This window comes from Penicillium canescens, assembly GCF_028828765.1.
Source record: "Penicillium canescens strain IBT 15451 chromosome Unknown utg000002l_segment0_segment0, whole genome shotgun sequence".
Lineage (NCBI taxonomy): Eukaryota > Fungi > Ascomycota > Eurotiomycetes > Eurotiales > Aspergillaceae > Penicillium > Penicillium canescens.
The window spans coordinates 2,936,524-2,950,288 of record NW_026703964.1 but is presented as its reverse complement, the minus strand read 5'-3'; the positions used below and the strand labels follow the sequence as shown (position 1 = coordinate 2,950,288).

Genomic DNA, 13,765 nt, shown 5'->3' with positions numbered 1-13,765 from the left:
CTCTAGTCCCTTTTAACCCCCGGTTCGAATATCCATAGGGAGCTGAGTGACCACCCTATGCCGCCCCCGTCACCCCGCTCTATCGTACTATTGCCTGCCTGCAATCTAATACCAGGTGCTAGGGTGACGCGGACAACCTCCGTGGCAATGTGCTCCCATTGCTTCATGGTCATCTCACCTGTTATTTCCCCACTTCCACTTTCGGGTGACCTAAAAAGGCGGGACTCACGGCCCCGAGTCTGCCTGGTATTCTGTATAGATCATGGATTAAGGTTGACTCACTCGATCGCATTACAGAGAACCCCTGGCAAGGTCACAAAGAAGTCAATCATATATGAAAGGGGATATACCAGACCGACAGATACTACGTAGGGACAACATACCGTTTTCAAGTTATGCCGACGACATTCCGCGATCAAGTTTCAGGGGGGAGGGGGACTACTTCCGCACATGAATCAAAACAACGCCTTAGTGTAATGTCCCCGGTCATGTCGCGACCAACTGGCGTGATAGATAGATCGACAATACACGGGTGACAAGAGCGGCATTAGCCTCGGTATTTGGAGTCCTTCCCAAAAAGCATGTACGAGATAGATCGAACAGAGATAGATCGAACAGAGAATCAAAAGCTCGGGGGTAAGTAGATCGTGCACGATCTGCATGGTTGAGCAGGGGTGGTTAGGGTAGATCGTTCCACTTCTATACAAGGTAACTTAGTTTGATACCTCCGTATACCTACCTGGGTAAAAAGCAACTTGCATATACGGAGACGGGAGTCGTGAGGGCACGGTGGAAAGGCATGTAGGTGTAAAATTTTACGTACAGGCTGTACCTGTACACCCTTAGACAGGTGACAGCTGCAATGCGGGTCACAATATGGCCGGGAAAGCCCACCTACTAGTGGGCTTTGCAGTAGTTTCCAAAGCTTCCCTACGGACCGTGCCGGTATTATTTAATTATTTTTGGGAGAGGTTAATTTGATTTTGCTGGCTATTGGAGGATGGCTCCGAGGGCTGCGAGGTCGATATTACCCTTGACCTAACCCTAACGGCCAATATCATACGGGGTTCTATTTATGTGGGCTTTTGTTGCATAGTTTTCTTTGACGTCCACATGGGCCTTCGCTAGTCTTGATTAGGCATGAGATCTTTTAGCAACGGCAGTGCGCACTAGCTCGCGACCCAGTTGCTCGACAGATGTTCGTGTTAGCTACATGTCAATCGTGGGTGACGGTGGCCGTCTAACCGACGGGTAATACCTAGTGACGAGGCTAGCTCCCTTTGTCGAAGAAAGCGGTGACATCCGAATAAATCTTATCTATATTAGCAATGTGCACACTGCACATGTGGCCAATAGACCAAAGACGGCGGGTCTCTCTGCGATCGTGGCAACATTTCGACAGCTAGCCCGCCCCTTATGTAGTAGACCTTTGTATTCTTTGTATTCTGCAAATTCCTGTTTTCTTTCACGTTCGCTGTTCAATGACCTACTCTTTTAATTTGGTCGGTACATGCCTACTGGTGCTGTAGATATGCATAGCCGATATACCGCAGCCTTGTGAATGAGTTAAGATCTTCGGCGCCGCTCCAATGCAGGGAAGAGGCAGTCAGCATCTATAGCCTCAATTTCAAGAGCGAGGAAAATCAGGTACAGCCCAACTATATTACCCAAATTATCGCACTGTAGTTGCCAAATCGAGCCCAGCTGGTTTTTTCCAGATCGAATTCGATCTATCGACTACTTCAAGGGAAAAAAGAAAAGCAAAAAGGGGTAGATCTTCCAATTTTTCGATCTTCATGACATCAATTGATCGATGTCGGTACGAAAAGGCTGTGTTTGATGCCTGTCACTTGGTACATGCCTGTTTGGCCGATAGGATGTCCAGTCTGCTGGGTGCCGGGCTTCTCGGACTTGTAAATTCGATTTTCTTTGCTTGGAAGATATTGGTGGTTATGGCATCAGCTGCAACAAAGGAAAAATACAAATGTAACGACTTCTATAGCCCGACTATTACATAAGTCTTTGGATAATGAGCACAAACTTCACCTGTTATGCATCTGTGGGAGAGCGGGCCGGGGTTCAACAGCTGTCAATTGTTCATGCGCTCTTGTTCCACAAATACTCGCAGCGGGAGGCCCTTGAAGTAATTCGATACATAACAGTCGCCTGACCGCTTCTTGGGTGTTCGTCGGTCGATCCCATTGTCTGCTGTTAGCCGTATCCCCGGGCTTTGGGTGGATCCAACCGCCAGAATTTCTTCTTGTTTGACATGGGAAAAGAAAAGGAAGGAAAAGAAAAGAAAGGCACCTAGGCCGGTGACTTAATCTATAAATCGCTTAGAGGCTCCGAGATTCGGACAAATTGTGTGGTCCCACGGGATTATATGTATATGCGCGTTCGTACAGTTAGTAGAACAGCGGAAGTGGAGGGATCGATGTTTATTGGTACTATTGGTACTTTTTGACATGAAATGTCAACACGGCTTCATTTTTCCTTTTCGTTCTTGGCAGAGACCGACCAAGTTTAGACTGGCAGTACAGGATAGATCTCTTTTGAGAACGAGATCTTTTGTGGTCGTCGCACGCCATGTTGTGTAGCGGGTGGTTAGAAAAGCCACAAAGTATGTCCGAGCATAATGCTATGTCTCTGTTCCATTTTAACCTTAAAGTCAAATGAACGTAGTTCAAATGTATTAACGTTACTTGTATGTAGCTGTACCTAGAATGACAGACAGAACCATACTTAATATGGTCATTTGTTCAGTGTATCTGCAACCAATCCCGTCTGCAGCCTCACGCAGGTCAATGCTGCTGCAGGGATGAATCTCCTACTCGAAACGGCAAGTCAAGAGAGAATCAGCAGCTAGGAGGCGTCATGCCGATATATTAATCGTGTCTAAATTCATTTCCGATACGATGCTATTAACAACAGTTTCTTCTGGTTACTAAAGTACTTGTGCGGCTCTTGCCACCTGATATACATCTGCGAGTGCGTATATCCTGACAATATTTCTTATATTCACTGGCGATGAAACTGCTTTTTGCAACATTAATACTAACAAATATAAATCTCCAACGTGAAGTCCAAAAGCACTGGCTGGAAATGTCTAGATCCAAGGCCCTGAAACCCTCTTGACAACAAGCGGTGTCATTAACCCTAAAGCTGGCTGCATGGCTAGTCAAGATCCAAATCCGCAAAAGGGTCAAACTTTACGGACAAGAGGTCCCCATTGTAACAAGACCCTGTCCATACTACGGAGACATAATTTACTGCTCCGCTTCTAGGGTTTCGAGATGACCTGCAACCGCTTTGCGAGGCAGGCGGCTGCTGTGCTGGCTGTATTCCGACCAAGGCAAGAAACAAGGATTACACGTACAACTGCGTTGCAGGGGAGAAACTAGCATAGAGACTGGCTTCTGGTGACGTGAATTGGACCCATACTTATCGCGGTGAAGATATTCACCCCGGGGAACGGAAGTCTGATCACCTACTTGACGTGGATTCCAAATCACGCGTAGACGCAATGGAAGGCGTCACTGCAGGTATCGTATAGCTTGAGGCCGAGACGCCGAGAAGTACGTTCAATATCAGGCAGATAATGCAATGCCTGCAATGACCAACGCAGAGCACGCCATTGTTTTACCCACCGACTACGTTATGACTGAGACCAAGACGGTACTATAGTGTGAATTTCCATAAGGACCGTGCCAGCTGGAAAGGCGTCAATCCAGATTCTAGACCTACCCAACGTGTCATGGCAGATCGACTACAACAGTTGCGAGTCGGAATAGATGAGTGCGAAACTTCCACCTAGGTTCAAAAGAACACCGTTTCAGACAACTCAATTCGACATATTTGGGAATCACTCATGAAGATAAATGAAATTGATTCATTTGCATAGCAGTGGGCCTTTTTTTTGGGACCCGCGTGCTAGCTGTTCCTGTTCATCTTTAGGATTCTAAGAGAACCATTCCCAGCCGTTTTTCCCGTAACATTCACTCCACCGAAAGAACAACACCGACAGAAAGCACGCTTAGCGCTTGCCGGCCTTCTGCTGGGACTCCTTGAGGACCTTCTTGACGATCTTCTGCTCCTCGATCAGGAAGGCACGGACAATGCGGTCCTTGACGCAGCCAGCGCAGCGGGAACCACCGTAGGCACGGCTGACATTCTTCTTGGGGCGGGAGATCTGGGCGTACTCGCGGGGACGGAGAGCGGGGACCTAAAAATCAAAATTGTCAGGCGATCGGACTTCCAAAATTGATGTGAGACGGTCGTAGAGAGCGTGCAGCGTTTTGGTCGGCCAGTCATTGGTACCCCAGTCCATCCAGACAGAGTTTTCCAGGTCGTTCGTCTGGCCCACCCGTAACCGCACACATCCCACAAAACCGTCGAAAATTGCACCAAAGGCGTCAGGGAGCACTCACACCGGGGAGCTTGATGCCACAGTCACCGCACTTGGGAGCGGTACCCTTCTTCTTGAGGTGGAGGTACCGGAGCTCGCCGCCGGGGGTCTTGACGATGCGAACCTTGTTGGACCGCGTGTTGTACCTATCGAGTGAGAAAAAAGAACCGTCAATAATTCGTCCGAACAAAAAGCAGGCCCGTCTTCATAGTGATCGTGCAGACTATCGTAGGAAACGTGGAATTGGGCATTCTTCGTCTGGAGGGAATTTTGAAACGTACGGGTTCCGGCGGCGCTGCGATAGGGTTAGAACAATAATTCCCAAATCAAGATCTCAAATAGAACTCACGTATTGCAGTCTGTTGTTGGTCATTTTGACTGTACTTGAACTGGTCAAGGGCGGCAGTTGTCGGAGTTGTCGTGAAGCAAAGTGAAATATGTCGAGACGGTTTGTGTGGGTTTCTGCTTCAGCCGACGCTAGCGCAGATTTGGCGAGGTTGCGCTAGCCCCAATGCGGACTAGTGTCAATCGGAGCCGCCACCTCAAAGTTCAACGGGAGACAGGAGCAGAGATAGTCACATCGCGTAGGGGATCGTGGATCTCGATCTTTGTCGCGTTTTCATCTTAATTATTATCTTCCACCTTTGTTGGTGTCTTCTCCTCCAGTTGGAATTACTTTCCCAGCTGAGAGTCGTGCTACCTATGACCTCCGACGTGGCTTAACGCGACTTGAAACCAACGCAACATCTACGAGGGAGGGTGGGCTTTCCCCCATCAATTACCATCATGGCCTCATTGCCGCCTCCACCTCCTCCTCCCCCAGGATGGGGTGCAGCTCCTTCCATGCCGCTGGCGCCGCCGCCGCCAGGCTATCAGCCGCCGGCCGACCCGACCGTCGCAAAATTTGCGCAGAAGAAGAACGAATGGCTGCGCACGCAACGCAATCGATTCGGCGAGAAGCGCAAGGGAGGATTTGTTGAAACACAAAAGGCGGACATGCCTCCAGAGCATTTGCGAAAGATTGTACGAGATATCGGTGATGTCTCGCAGAAGAAATTCACCAACGAGAAGCGTAGCTACCTCGGCGCGCTCAAGTTCATGCCTCATGCCGTATTGAAGCTATTGGAGAACATGCCAATGCCCTGGGAGTCAGCAAGAGAAGTCAAGGTCCTCTATCACGTCAACGGATGTCTGACTCTGGTCAACGAGATACCGCGTGTCATCGAGCCTGTCTTCCACGCCCAGTGGGCAACGATGTGGATGTGCATGCGTCGGGAGAAGAGCGATCGCCGACACTTCAAGCGTATGCGCTTCCCTCCGTTCGATGACGAGGAACCGCCTCTTTCTTGGTCGGAAAATATTGAAGATGTTGAGCCGCTGGAACCCATTCAGATGGAGCTCGACGAGGAAGAAGATGCGGCTGTGTACGAATGGTTCTACGACCACCGCCCCCTCCTCGATACACCCCATGTCAATGGCCCGAGCTACAAGAAGTGGAACCTTTCCCTTCCCCAGATGGCGACTCTTCATCGTCTCAGTCACCAGATTCTAAGTGATGTCGTCGACCAAAATTACTATCACATGTTCGACCTTAACAGCTTCTTCACTGCCAAGGCCCTCAACGTCGCCATTCCTGGTGGTCCCCGTTTTGAGCCTCTATACAAGGACATTGACCCTAACGACGAGGATTTCAGCGAGTTTAACGCCATTGACCGCATCATCTTCCGTGCCCCAATTCGGACCGAATACCGAGTCACCTTCCCCTTCCTGTACAACACCCTACCCCGAAGTGTCAAAGTCGCTTGGTATTCTCACCCCCAAGTGGTCTATGTTCGCACCGAAGACCCTAACCTCCCCGCTTTCTACTTCGATCCCGTCATCAACCCCATCTCTTCCCGCTCTGTCGCACCAAAAAATATTACAGTCAGCCACGAAGACCAAATCTTCGGACCCGGCAATAATGAAGACGACGAATTTGAGCTGCCAGGTGAGGTCGAGCCATTCTTTGACGAGGAGGAACTCTACACACCCGACACCGCGTCCGCCATCGCCCTGTGGTGGGCCCCTCACCCATTCGATAAGCGGTCCGGTAAAATGGTTCGTGCACAGGACGTGCCACTGGTCAAGCAATGGTACTTGGAGCACTGCCCGCAGGGTCAACCCGTGAAGGTCCGGGTCTCTTACCAAAAGCTGCTCAAGAGCTACGTCTTGAATGAGCTACACAAGAGCACACCCAAGGCCCAGAGCAAACAGAACCTCATGAAGACTCTGAAGACGACTAAGTTTTTCCAGCAAACAACCATCGACTGGGTCGAGGCCGGTTTGCAAGTCTGTCGCCAGGGTTTCAACATGCTTAACTTGCTGATCCACCGCAAGAACTTGACTTATCTCCATCTTGATTACAACTTCAACTTGAAGCCTGTCAAGACTTTGACAACCAAGGAGCGAAAGAAGTCTCGTTTCGGAAACGCTTTCCACTTGATGCGAGAGATTCTTCGCTTGACCAAGTTGATTGTCGACGCCCAGGTCCAATACCGTCTGGGTAACATCGATGCCTTCCAGCTTGCAGATGGTATTCTGTATGCTTTCAACCATGTGGGTCAACTCACTGGTATGTACCGTTACAAGTACAAGCTTATGCACCAGATCCGTTCCTGCAAAGACCTGAAGCATTTGATCTACTACCGATTCAATTCTGGCCCTGTCGGTAAGGGACCTGGTTGTGGTTTCTGGGCCCCAGCCTGGAGAGTCTGGCTCTTCTTCATGCGTGGTATTATTCCTTTGCTGGAGCGCTGGCTCGGCAACTTGCTCTCTCGTCAGTTTGAGGGTCGTCACAGCAAGGGCGTCGCCAAGACCGTCACCAAGCAGCGTGTGGAATCTCACTTTGATCTGGAACTGCGTGCCTCCGTCATGGCCGATCTTATGGACATGATGCCCGAGGGTATCAAGCAGAATAAGGTTAACGTTGTCTTGCAACATTTGTCCGAGGCTTGGAGGTGCTGGAAGAGTAACATCCCCTGGAAGGTCCCTGGTCTCCCTGCTCCCATTGAGAACATCATCCTTCGATACGTCAAGAGCAAGGCGGACTGGTGGATTTCTGTTGCCCACTACAACCGAGAGAGAATTCGCCGTGGTGCAACCGTCGACAAGACCGTTGCAAAGAAGAACCTGGGTCGTCTTACGCGTCTCTGGCTCAAGTCCGAGCAAGAGCGCCAGCACAACTATCTGAAAGATGGTCCCTATGTTTCTTCCGAGGAAGCCGTTGCGATCTACACCACAATGGTTCACTGGCTGGAGTCTCGCAAGTTCTCTCCGATTCCCTTCCCCAGTGTTTCCTACAAGCACGACACCAAAATTTTGATCCTTGCCCTCGAGCGGCTGCGTGAGTCTTATTCTGTCAAGGGAAGATTGAATCAAAGTCAACGAGAGGAATTGGCCCTCATCGAGCAGGCCTATGACTCTCCCGGTACCACATTGGCACGAATCAAGCGATTCCTTCTGACACAGAGAGCCTTCAAGGAGGTCAAGATCGACATGAATGACAACTACAACAACATCAACCCCGTTTACGACATCGAGCCCATCGAAAAGATTACCGATGCTTACCTAGACCAGTATCTCTGGTACCAGGCTGAGCAGCGCCATCTCTTCCCTGCTTGGATCAAGCCCTCCGACTCTGAAGTTCCTCCTCTTTTGACCTACAAGTGGACCCAAGGTATTAATAACCTGTCCAATGTGTGGGAAACTTCCGAGGGAGAGACCAACGTCATGATCGAAACCGAGCTTTCCAAGGTCTACGAAAAGATTGATCTCACCTTGTTGAACCGACTGCTGCGTTTGATCATGGATCACAACTTGGCTGACTACATCACCTCGAAGAACAATGTTCAGCTCAGCTACAAGGATATGAACCACACCAACAGTTATGGTCTTATCCGAGGTCTTCAGTTCTCGGGCTTCGTGTTCCAATACTACGGTTTGATGATCGATTTGTTGCTCCTTGGTCTGCAGAGAGCCAGCGAAATGGCTGGTCCTCCTGGAAGCCCCAACGACTTCTTGCAGTTCAGGGACCGTGCTACCGAGACTAGACACCCCATCCGTCTCTACACACGTTACGTCGACAAGATCTGGGTCTTCTTCAGATTCCAGGCCGATGACTCGCGCGATTTGATTCAACGTTTCTTGACCGAAAATCCGGACCCTAACTTCGAAAACGTCATTGGCTATAAGAACAAGAAGTGCTGGCCTCGCGATTGTCGTATGCGCTTGATGCGTCACGATGTCAACCTTGGTCGTGCTGTCTTCTGGGACATGAAGAATCGTCTCCCGAGATCTATCACCACCATTGACTGGGATGATACATTCGCTAGCGTGTACAGCAAGGACAACCCCAACTTGTTGTTCTCCATGAACGGTTTCGAAGTTCGCATTCTTCCCAAGATTCGGAACATGAATGAGGAGTTCTCCGTTAAGGACAGTGTCTGGTCTCTGGTCGATAACTCCACCAAGGAGCGCACGGCGCATGCCTTCCTCCAGGTCACCGAAGAGGATATTCAGAAGTTTAACAACCGTATCCGACAAATACTCATGTCCTCCGGTTCGACGACTTTCACCAAAATTGCCAATAAGTGGAACACTGCCCTGATTGCTCTCTTCACATACTATCGTGAGGCTGCTGTGTCGACCGTCAACCTTCTCGACACCATTGTGAAATGTGAGACTAAAATCCAGACTCGTGTCAAGATCGGTCTCAACTCCAAGATGCCGTCTCGTTTCCCCCTGCGGTCTTCTACACACCCAAGGAGCTTGGTGGTCTCGGTATGATCTCGGGATCTCACATCCTCATTCCCACCAGTGACAAGCGCTGGTCTAAGCAGACAGATACTGGCATTACTCACTTCCGAGCGGGTATGTCTCACGACGAAGAAACCCTGATTCCGAACATCTTCCGCTACATCATTCCCTGGGAGGCCGAATTCATTGACTCCCAGCGTGTGTGGATGGAGTACTCGCAAAAGCGAATGGAGGCTCAGCAGCAAAACCGCCGCTTGACCCTGGAGGATCTGGAAGACAGCTGGGATCGTGGTCTTCCCCGTATCAACACCCTCTTCCAGAAGGATCGAAGCACACTCAGCTTCGACAAGGGTTTCCGACTCCGTGCGGAGTTCAAACAGTACCAGCTGATGAAGAGCAATCCGTTCTGGTGGACGAGTCAGCGACATGATGGTAAACTTTGGAATCTCAACGCCTACCGCACAGACGTCATTCAAGCACTTGGCGGAGTAGAAACTATTTTGGAGCACACCCTATTCAAAGCGACAGCTTTTCCGTCCTGGGAGGGTCTCTTTGGGAGAGAGCCAGTGGTTTCGAAGAGAGGTAAGTGCTTTTATTAGTTTCATCTCTTTCTAAATGATATTTGAGCTAACTTTCCAATAGCATGAAGTTCAAAAAGCTCACGAATGCCCAGAGGTCTGGTCTGAACCAGATTCCGAACCGCCGCTTTACTCTGTGGTGGTCTCCGACTATCAACCGCGCGAACGTCTATGTCGGTTTCCAGGTTCAACTGGATCTTACTGGTATCTTCCTACACGGTAAGATCCCAACGCTGAAGATCTCGTTGATTCAGATCTTCCGTGCCCATTTGTGGCAAAAGATTCACGAGTCCGTTGTTATGGATCTGTGTCAGGTTCTGGACCAGGAACTGGAGCAGCTTGGTATCGAAGCCGTTCAAAAGGAGACTATCCACCCGCGTAAATCCTACAAGATGAACAGCTCTTGTGCGGATATCCTCCTTTTCGCGACCAATAAGTGGAACGTTACTCGGCCTTCCCTGGTATTCGACACCAAGGATGTCTATGAACCCACTACAACCAACAAGTTCTGGTTGGATGTGCAGCTGAGATATGGCGACTATGATTCTCATGACATTGAACGATATGTGCGTGCCAAGTACCTCGACTACACCTCTGACAGCATGAGCATCTATCCTTCCAGTACTGGTTTGATGATCGGTATCGATCTTGCATACAACCTCTTCTCAGCCTACGGACAATACTTCCCAGGTCTCAAAACTCTGATCCAGCAGGCTATGGCCAAGATCATGAAGGCCAACCCGGCCCTGTATGTATTGCGTGAACGTATACGCAAGGGTCTGCAACTTTATGCCTCGGAGAGCAATCAGGAGTTCCTCAATTCACAGAACTACTCTGAGCTCTTCAGTCCTCAGATTCAGTTGTTCATTGACGACACTAATGTCTACCGTGTCACGATTCACAAAACCTTCGAGGGTAACCTGACTACGAAGCCCATCAACGGTGCAATCTTCATTTTCAATCCTCGCACTGGACAATTGTTCTTGAAGATCATTCACACCAGTGTCTGGGCAGGCCAGAAGCGTCTGGGTCAGTTGGCCAAGTGGAAGACAGCCGAAGAAGTGGCAGCTCTTATTCGGTCTCTCCCCGTCGAAGAGCAACCGAAACAGCTCATTGTCACCCGTAAGGGTCTTCTTGATCCTCTCGAGGTTCACCTGCTTGACTTCCCCAACATTTCCATCCGTGCCTCCGAGCTTCAGCTGCCCTTCCAGGCTGCTATGAAGGTTGAGAAGCTGGCGGACATGATTCTCCGTGCAACCGAACCTCAGATGGTGCTCTTTAACTTGTATGACGAGTGGCTCAAATCCATTTCCCCGTACACTGCCTTCTCTCGTCTGATCCTCATTCTCCGAGCCCTCCACGTCAACATCGACAAAGCCAAGATCATTCTTCGCCCTGACAAGACTGTCATCACCCAGGAGCACCACATCTGGCCCTCTCTCTCCGATGAGGATTGGATCAAGGTTGAAGTGCAATTGCGTGATTTGATCCTGAACGACTACGGCAAGAAGAACAATGTGAACGTGCAGAGCTTGACCAGCAGTGAAGTCCGTGATATTATCCTGGGTATGGAGATTAGCGCGCCTTCCCTGCAGCGACAGCAGGCGGCCGAGATCGAGAAGCAGCAGGAGGAGCAAAAGCAGCTCACCGCCGTGACAACCAAGACCCAGAACGCCCGTGGCGAGGACATCATTGTCACCACTACGTCTCAGTATGAGCAGCAATCCTTTGCATCCAAGACTGAGTGGCGTACTCGTGCGATCGCGACGTCCAACCTCCGGACCCGGTCTAACAACATCTACGTCTCTTCTGATGACATCCGCGACGAGGGTTACACCTACATCATGCCCAAGAACGTCCTCAAGCGATTCATCACCATTGCCGATCTCCGGGTGCAGGTTACGGGTTACATCTACGGTAGCTCTCCGCCAGACAACGACCAGGTCAAGGAGGTTCGCACCATTGTCATGATTCCCCAAGTTGGTAACACCCGGGATGTCCAACTCCCGCACCAACTGCCACAACATGACTACCTCCAGAACCTAGAGCCGCTCGGTGTGATTCACACGGTTTCAGGAAATGAGCCGCCGTACATGTCTGCAGCGGATGTCACGCATCATGCCCGACTCATGAACGCGCATCCCTCTTGGGATAAGAAGACTGTGACCATGACTGTCTCCTTCACTCCTGGGTCCGTCTCACTTGCCGCTTGGGGTCTGACTCCTCAAGGTTACAAATGGGGTGCTGAGAACAAGGACACGACCTCGGATCAGCCACAGGGCTTCTCTACCAACATGGGTGAGAAGTGTCAGCTGTTACTCAGTGACAAGATCCGCGGCTACTTCTTGGTGCCCGAAGACAATATTTGGAACTACAGCTTCATGGGTAGTTCCTTCGGTAGCGTGGAGAAGCGGCCTGTTTACGTCAAGATTGACACTCCGCTCAAGTTCTACGACGACCAACACCGCCCTCTGCACTTTCAGAACTTCGCTGAGTTGGAAGATATTTGGGTGGATCGGTCTGACAACTTTGCGTAAACAAACGCAGCTGGTCAGGCGTTGCAAAGTTTCTGTTCCTATTTCCCGGGTGTCTGTATTTCTTACTATTTTCACTTGTTTTTTTTATTTGGCTTGTATCACGACAACCTTAATTCATGTATTGCAGCGAGAACCCAGGCTAAAGGAAAAGCAAGATGTGTGGATTTTTGTATAGTACGAGTTATTGGCGAATTGCATTCCATGTTTATCAGTGAAATGATTTTTATTTTATTTCTTTCCCATGTATACGAGGATGCAGTTTGCTCTGCAATGCATATAGATCCATTAGTTGGCATGGCAGCCACACATCCCCAATCATGACAATGAGTTCTTCCGAGGATTGCCGCGATGTGATTGAGGCTTACTACAGCAGGCGCCCACCTGGTCATGGAACAATATGCGCTGAGCCACTCAGCCCAACATCTAAGCTGGGCTTCTCCTTCGCCCAAAATGCGCGGGAGGGCCATGTGCAAAACTCAACAAACAAACAAATATACCTGCGTGACTATCGAAATCGCCCACCATTCAAGCCTGCACAAACTCCTCTCTATCCCGCTTCCATGCATCAGAAGGGTCAGAGTTATTGACAGATGACGGCCCGCATGCACCTAGAAGAACTCGGTAGTCCATCCGAATCCTAGCTCTGCACTGCCATTTGACAGAAAACACGGGCTTGGTGTGGCGCAACAAGTTGATGTGACTGACTCGCAAACTGCTCCTTTCCTCCAATGATATCTTGCGTATGGTCCGGACTGCCCATTGTTGGCTTTGAACCCTTGTCTTTTTCCTCTTCTCTTTCCTTCCCACTTCTCCCAGTTGGAGGGAATTTCAGGCCCAAACGCAAATCCCGTCTTGCCGGGTTGATCACCATTGTTTCAACCCCTGCTCTTCTGTTCTGACCTCTGAACTTGCGCAGTCTTGGCTCCGAGGAAACCCGGCGCACTGAACAAATGGCTTCTCTTCGCTTACTCGACTAACCTATACCATTCCATCAGCAGATGCCATATTGTTCACTTTGCTCCCGGCAATACGGAGCGCTTGTCTAGAAGATCATATCGGCGAATGGGATGCTGCTTGATACCTCCGCATGCCTCCGGTTAAAGGCTGACGGGCGTCATATGTCATGTTTTCCTGACTGTTCATGGTCCTAGCATACCCTGGTCCATAACTTGTTTCGTGTTTGACCCCTGGATTTGCAAACAAAACTGGTGGCAGTCCTGCCGCTTCCACAAGCAAAGTTCCTTGAACCCCTCGAAGAATTGATGTCTGTGCGAAAAGAGATCACTCCCGTTGAAAACTTTCGACTGATGAAACTCAACCTGATGGATGCCTATCACAGAGGAATTTTGTAGCTGTTGGACATCTGTGACAGTTCCTTCTTGCAGTCTGGTTCACTGGAGATTGGTGAAAATCAGCCGGTAACGCACGCTCCAGTTGGCCACCGGTGCGCC

At 50.0% G+C, this 13,765-nt stretch overlaps 5 protein-coding genes across 5 annotated transcripts; 3 read left to right on the top strand and 2 right to left on the bottom strand.

Annotated features, from left to right (window-relative positions):
- Positions 1-4,033: 4,033 nt before the first annotated feature.
- N7446_002318 (60S ribosomal protein eL34) lies at positions 4,034-4,778 on the bottom strand (the record flags this gene model as incomplete). Its single annotated transcript, XM_058511067.1, has 4 exons — positions 4,034-4,222; positions 4,428-4,551; positions 4,687-4,700; positions 4,755-4,778. 4 exons carry the CDS (start codon positions 4,776-4,778, stop codon positions 4,034-4,036), a joined length of 351 nt encoding a protein of 116 aa, XP_058376603.1.
- A 413-nt stretch (positions 4,779-5,191) lies between these two features.
- prp8 (U4/U6-U5 snRNP complex subunit PRP8) lies at positions 5,192-9,818 on the top strand (the record flags this gene model as incomplete). Its single annotated transcript, XM_058511066.1, is given in 3 exon segments — positions 5,192-9,119; positions 9,137-9,781; positions 9,799-9,818. The coding sequence occupies 3 exon segments, from the start codon at positions 5,192-5,194 to the stop codon at positions 9,816-9,818; spliced, it is 4,593 nt and encodes a 1,530-aa protein (XP_058376602.1).
- Positions 9,819-9,842: 24 nt separating this feature from the next.
- N7446_002316 (uncharacterized protein) lies at positions 9,843-12,586 on the top strand (the record flags this gene model as incomplete). Its single annotated transcript, XM_058511065.1, has 1 exon — positions 9,843-12,586. The coding sequence occupies one exon, from the start codon at positions 9,843-9,845 to the stop codon at positions 12,312-12,314; it is 2,472 nt and encodes an 823-aa protein (XP_058376601.1). The 3' UTR covers positions 12,315-12,586.
- A 45-nt stretch (positions 12,587-12,631) lies between these two features.
- N7446_002315 (uncharacterized protein) lies at positions 12,632-12,901 on the top strand (the record flags this gene model as incomplete). The annotated part of the gene is made up of 1 exon (XM_058511064.1): positions 12,632-12,901. The coding sequence occupies one exon, from the start codon at positions 12,632-12,634 to the stop codon at positions 12,899-12,901; it is 270 nt and encodes an 89-aa protein (XP_058376600.1).
- A 50-nt stretch (positions 12,902-12,951) lies between these two features.
- N7446_002314 (uncharacterized protein) lies at positions 12,952-13,185 on the bottom strand (the record flags this gene model as incomplete). The annotated part of the gene is made up of 1 exon (XM_058511063.1): positions 12,952-13,185. One exon carries the CDS (start codon positions 13,183-13,185, stop codon positions 12,952-12,954), a length of 234 nt encoding a protein of 77 aa, XP_058376599.1.
- Positions 13,186-13,765: the final 580 nt, after the last annotated feature.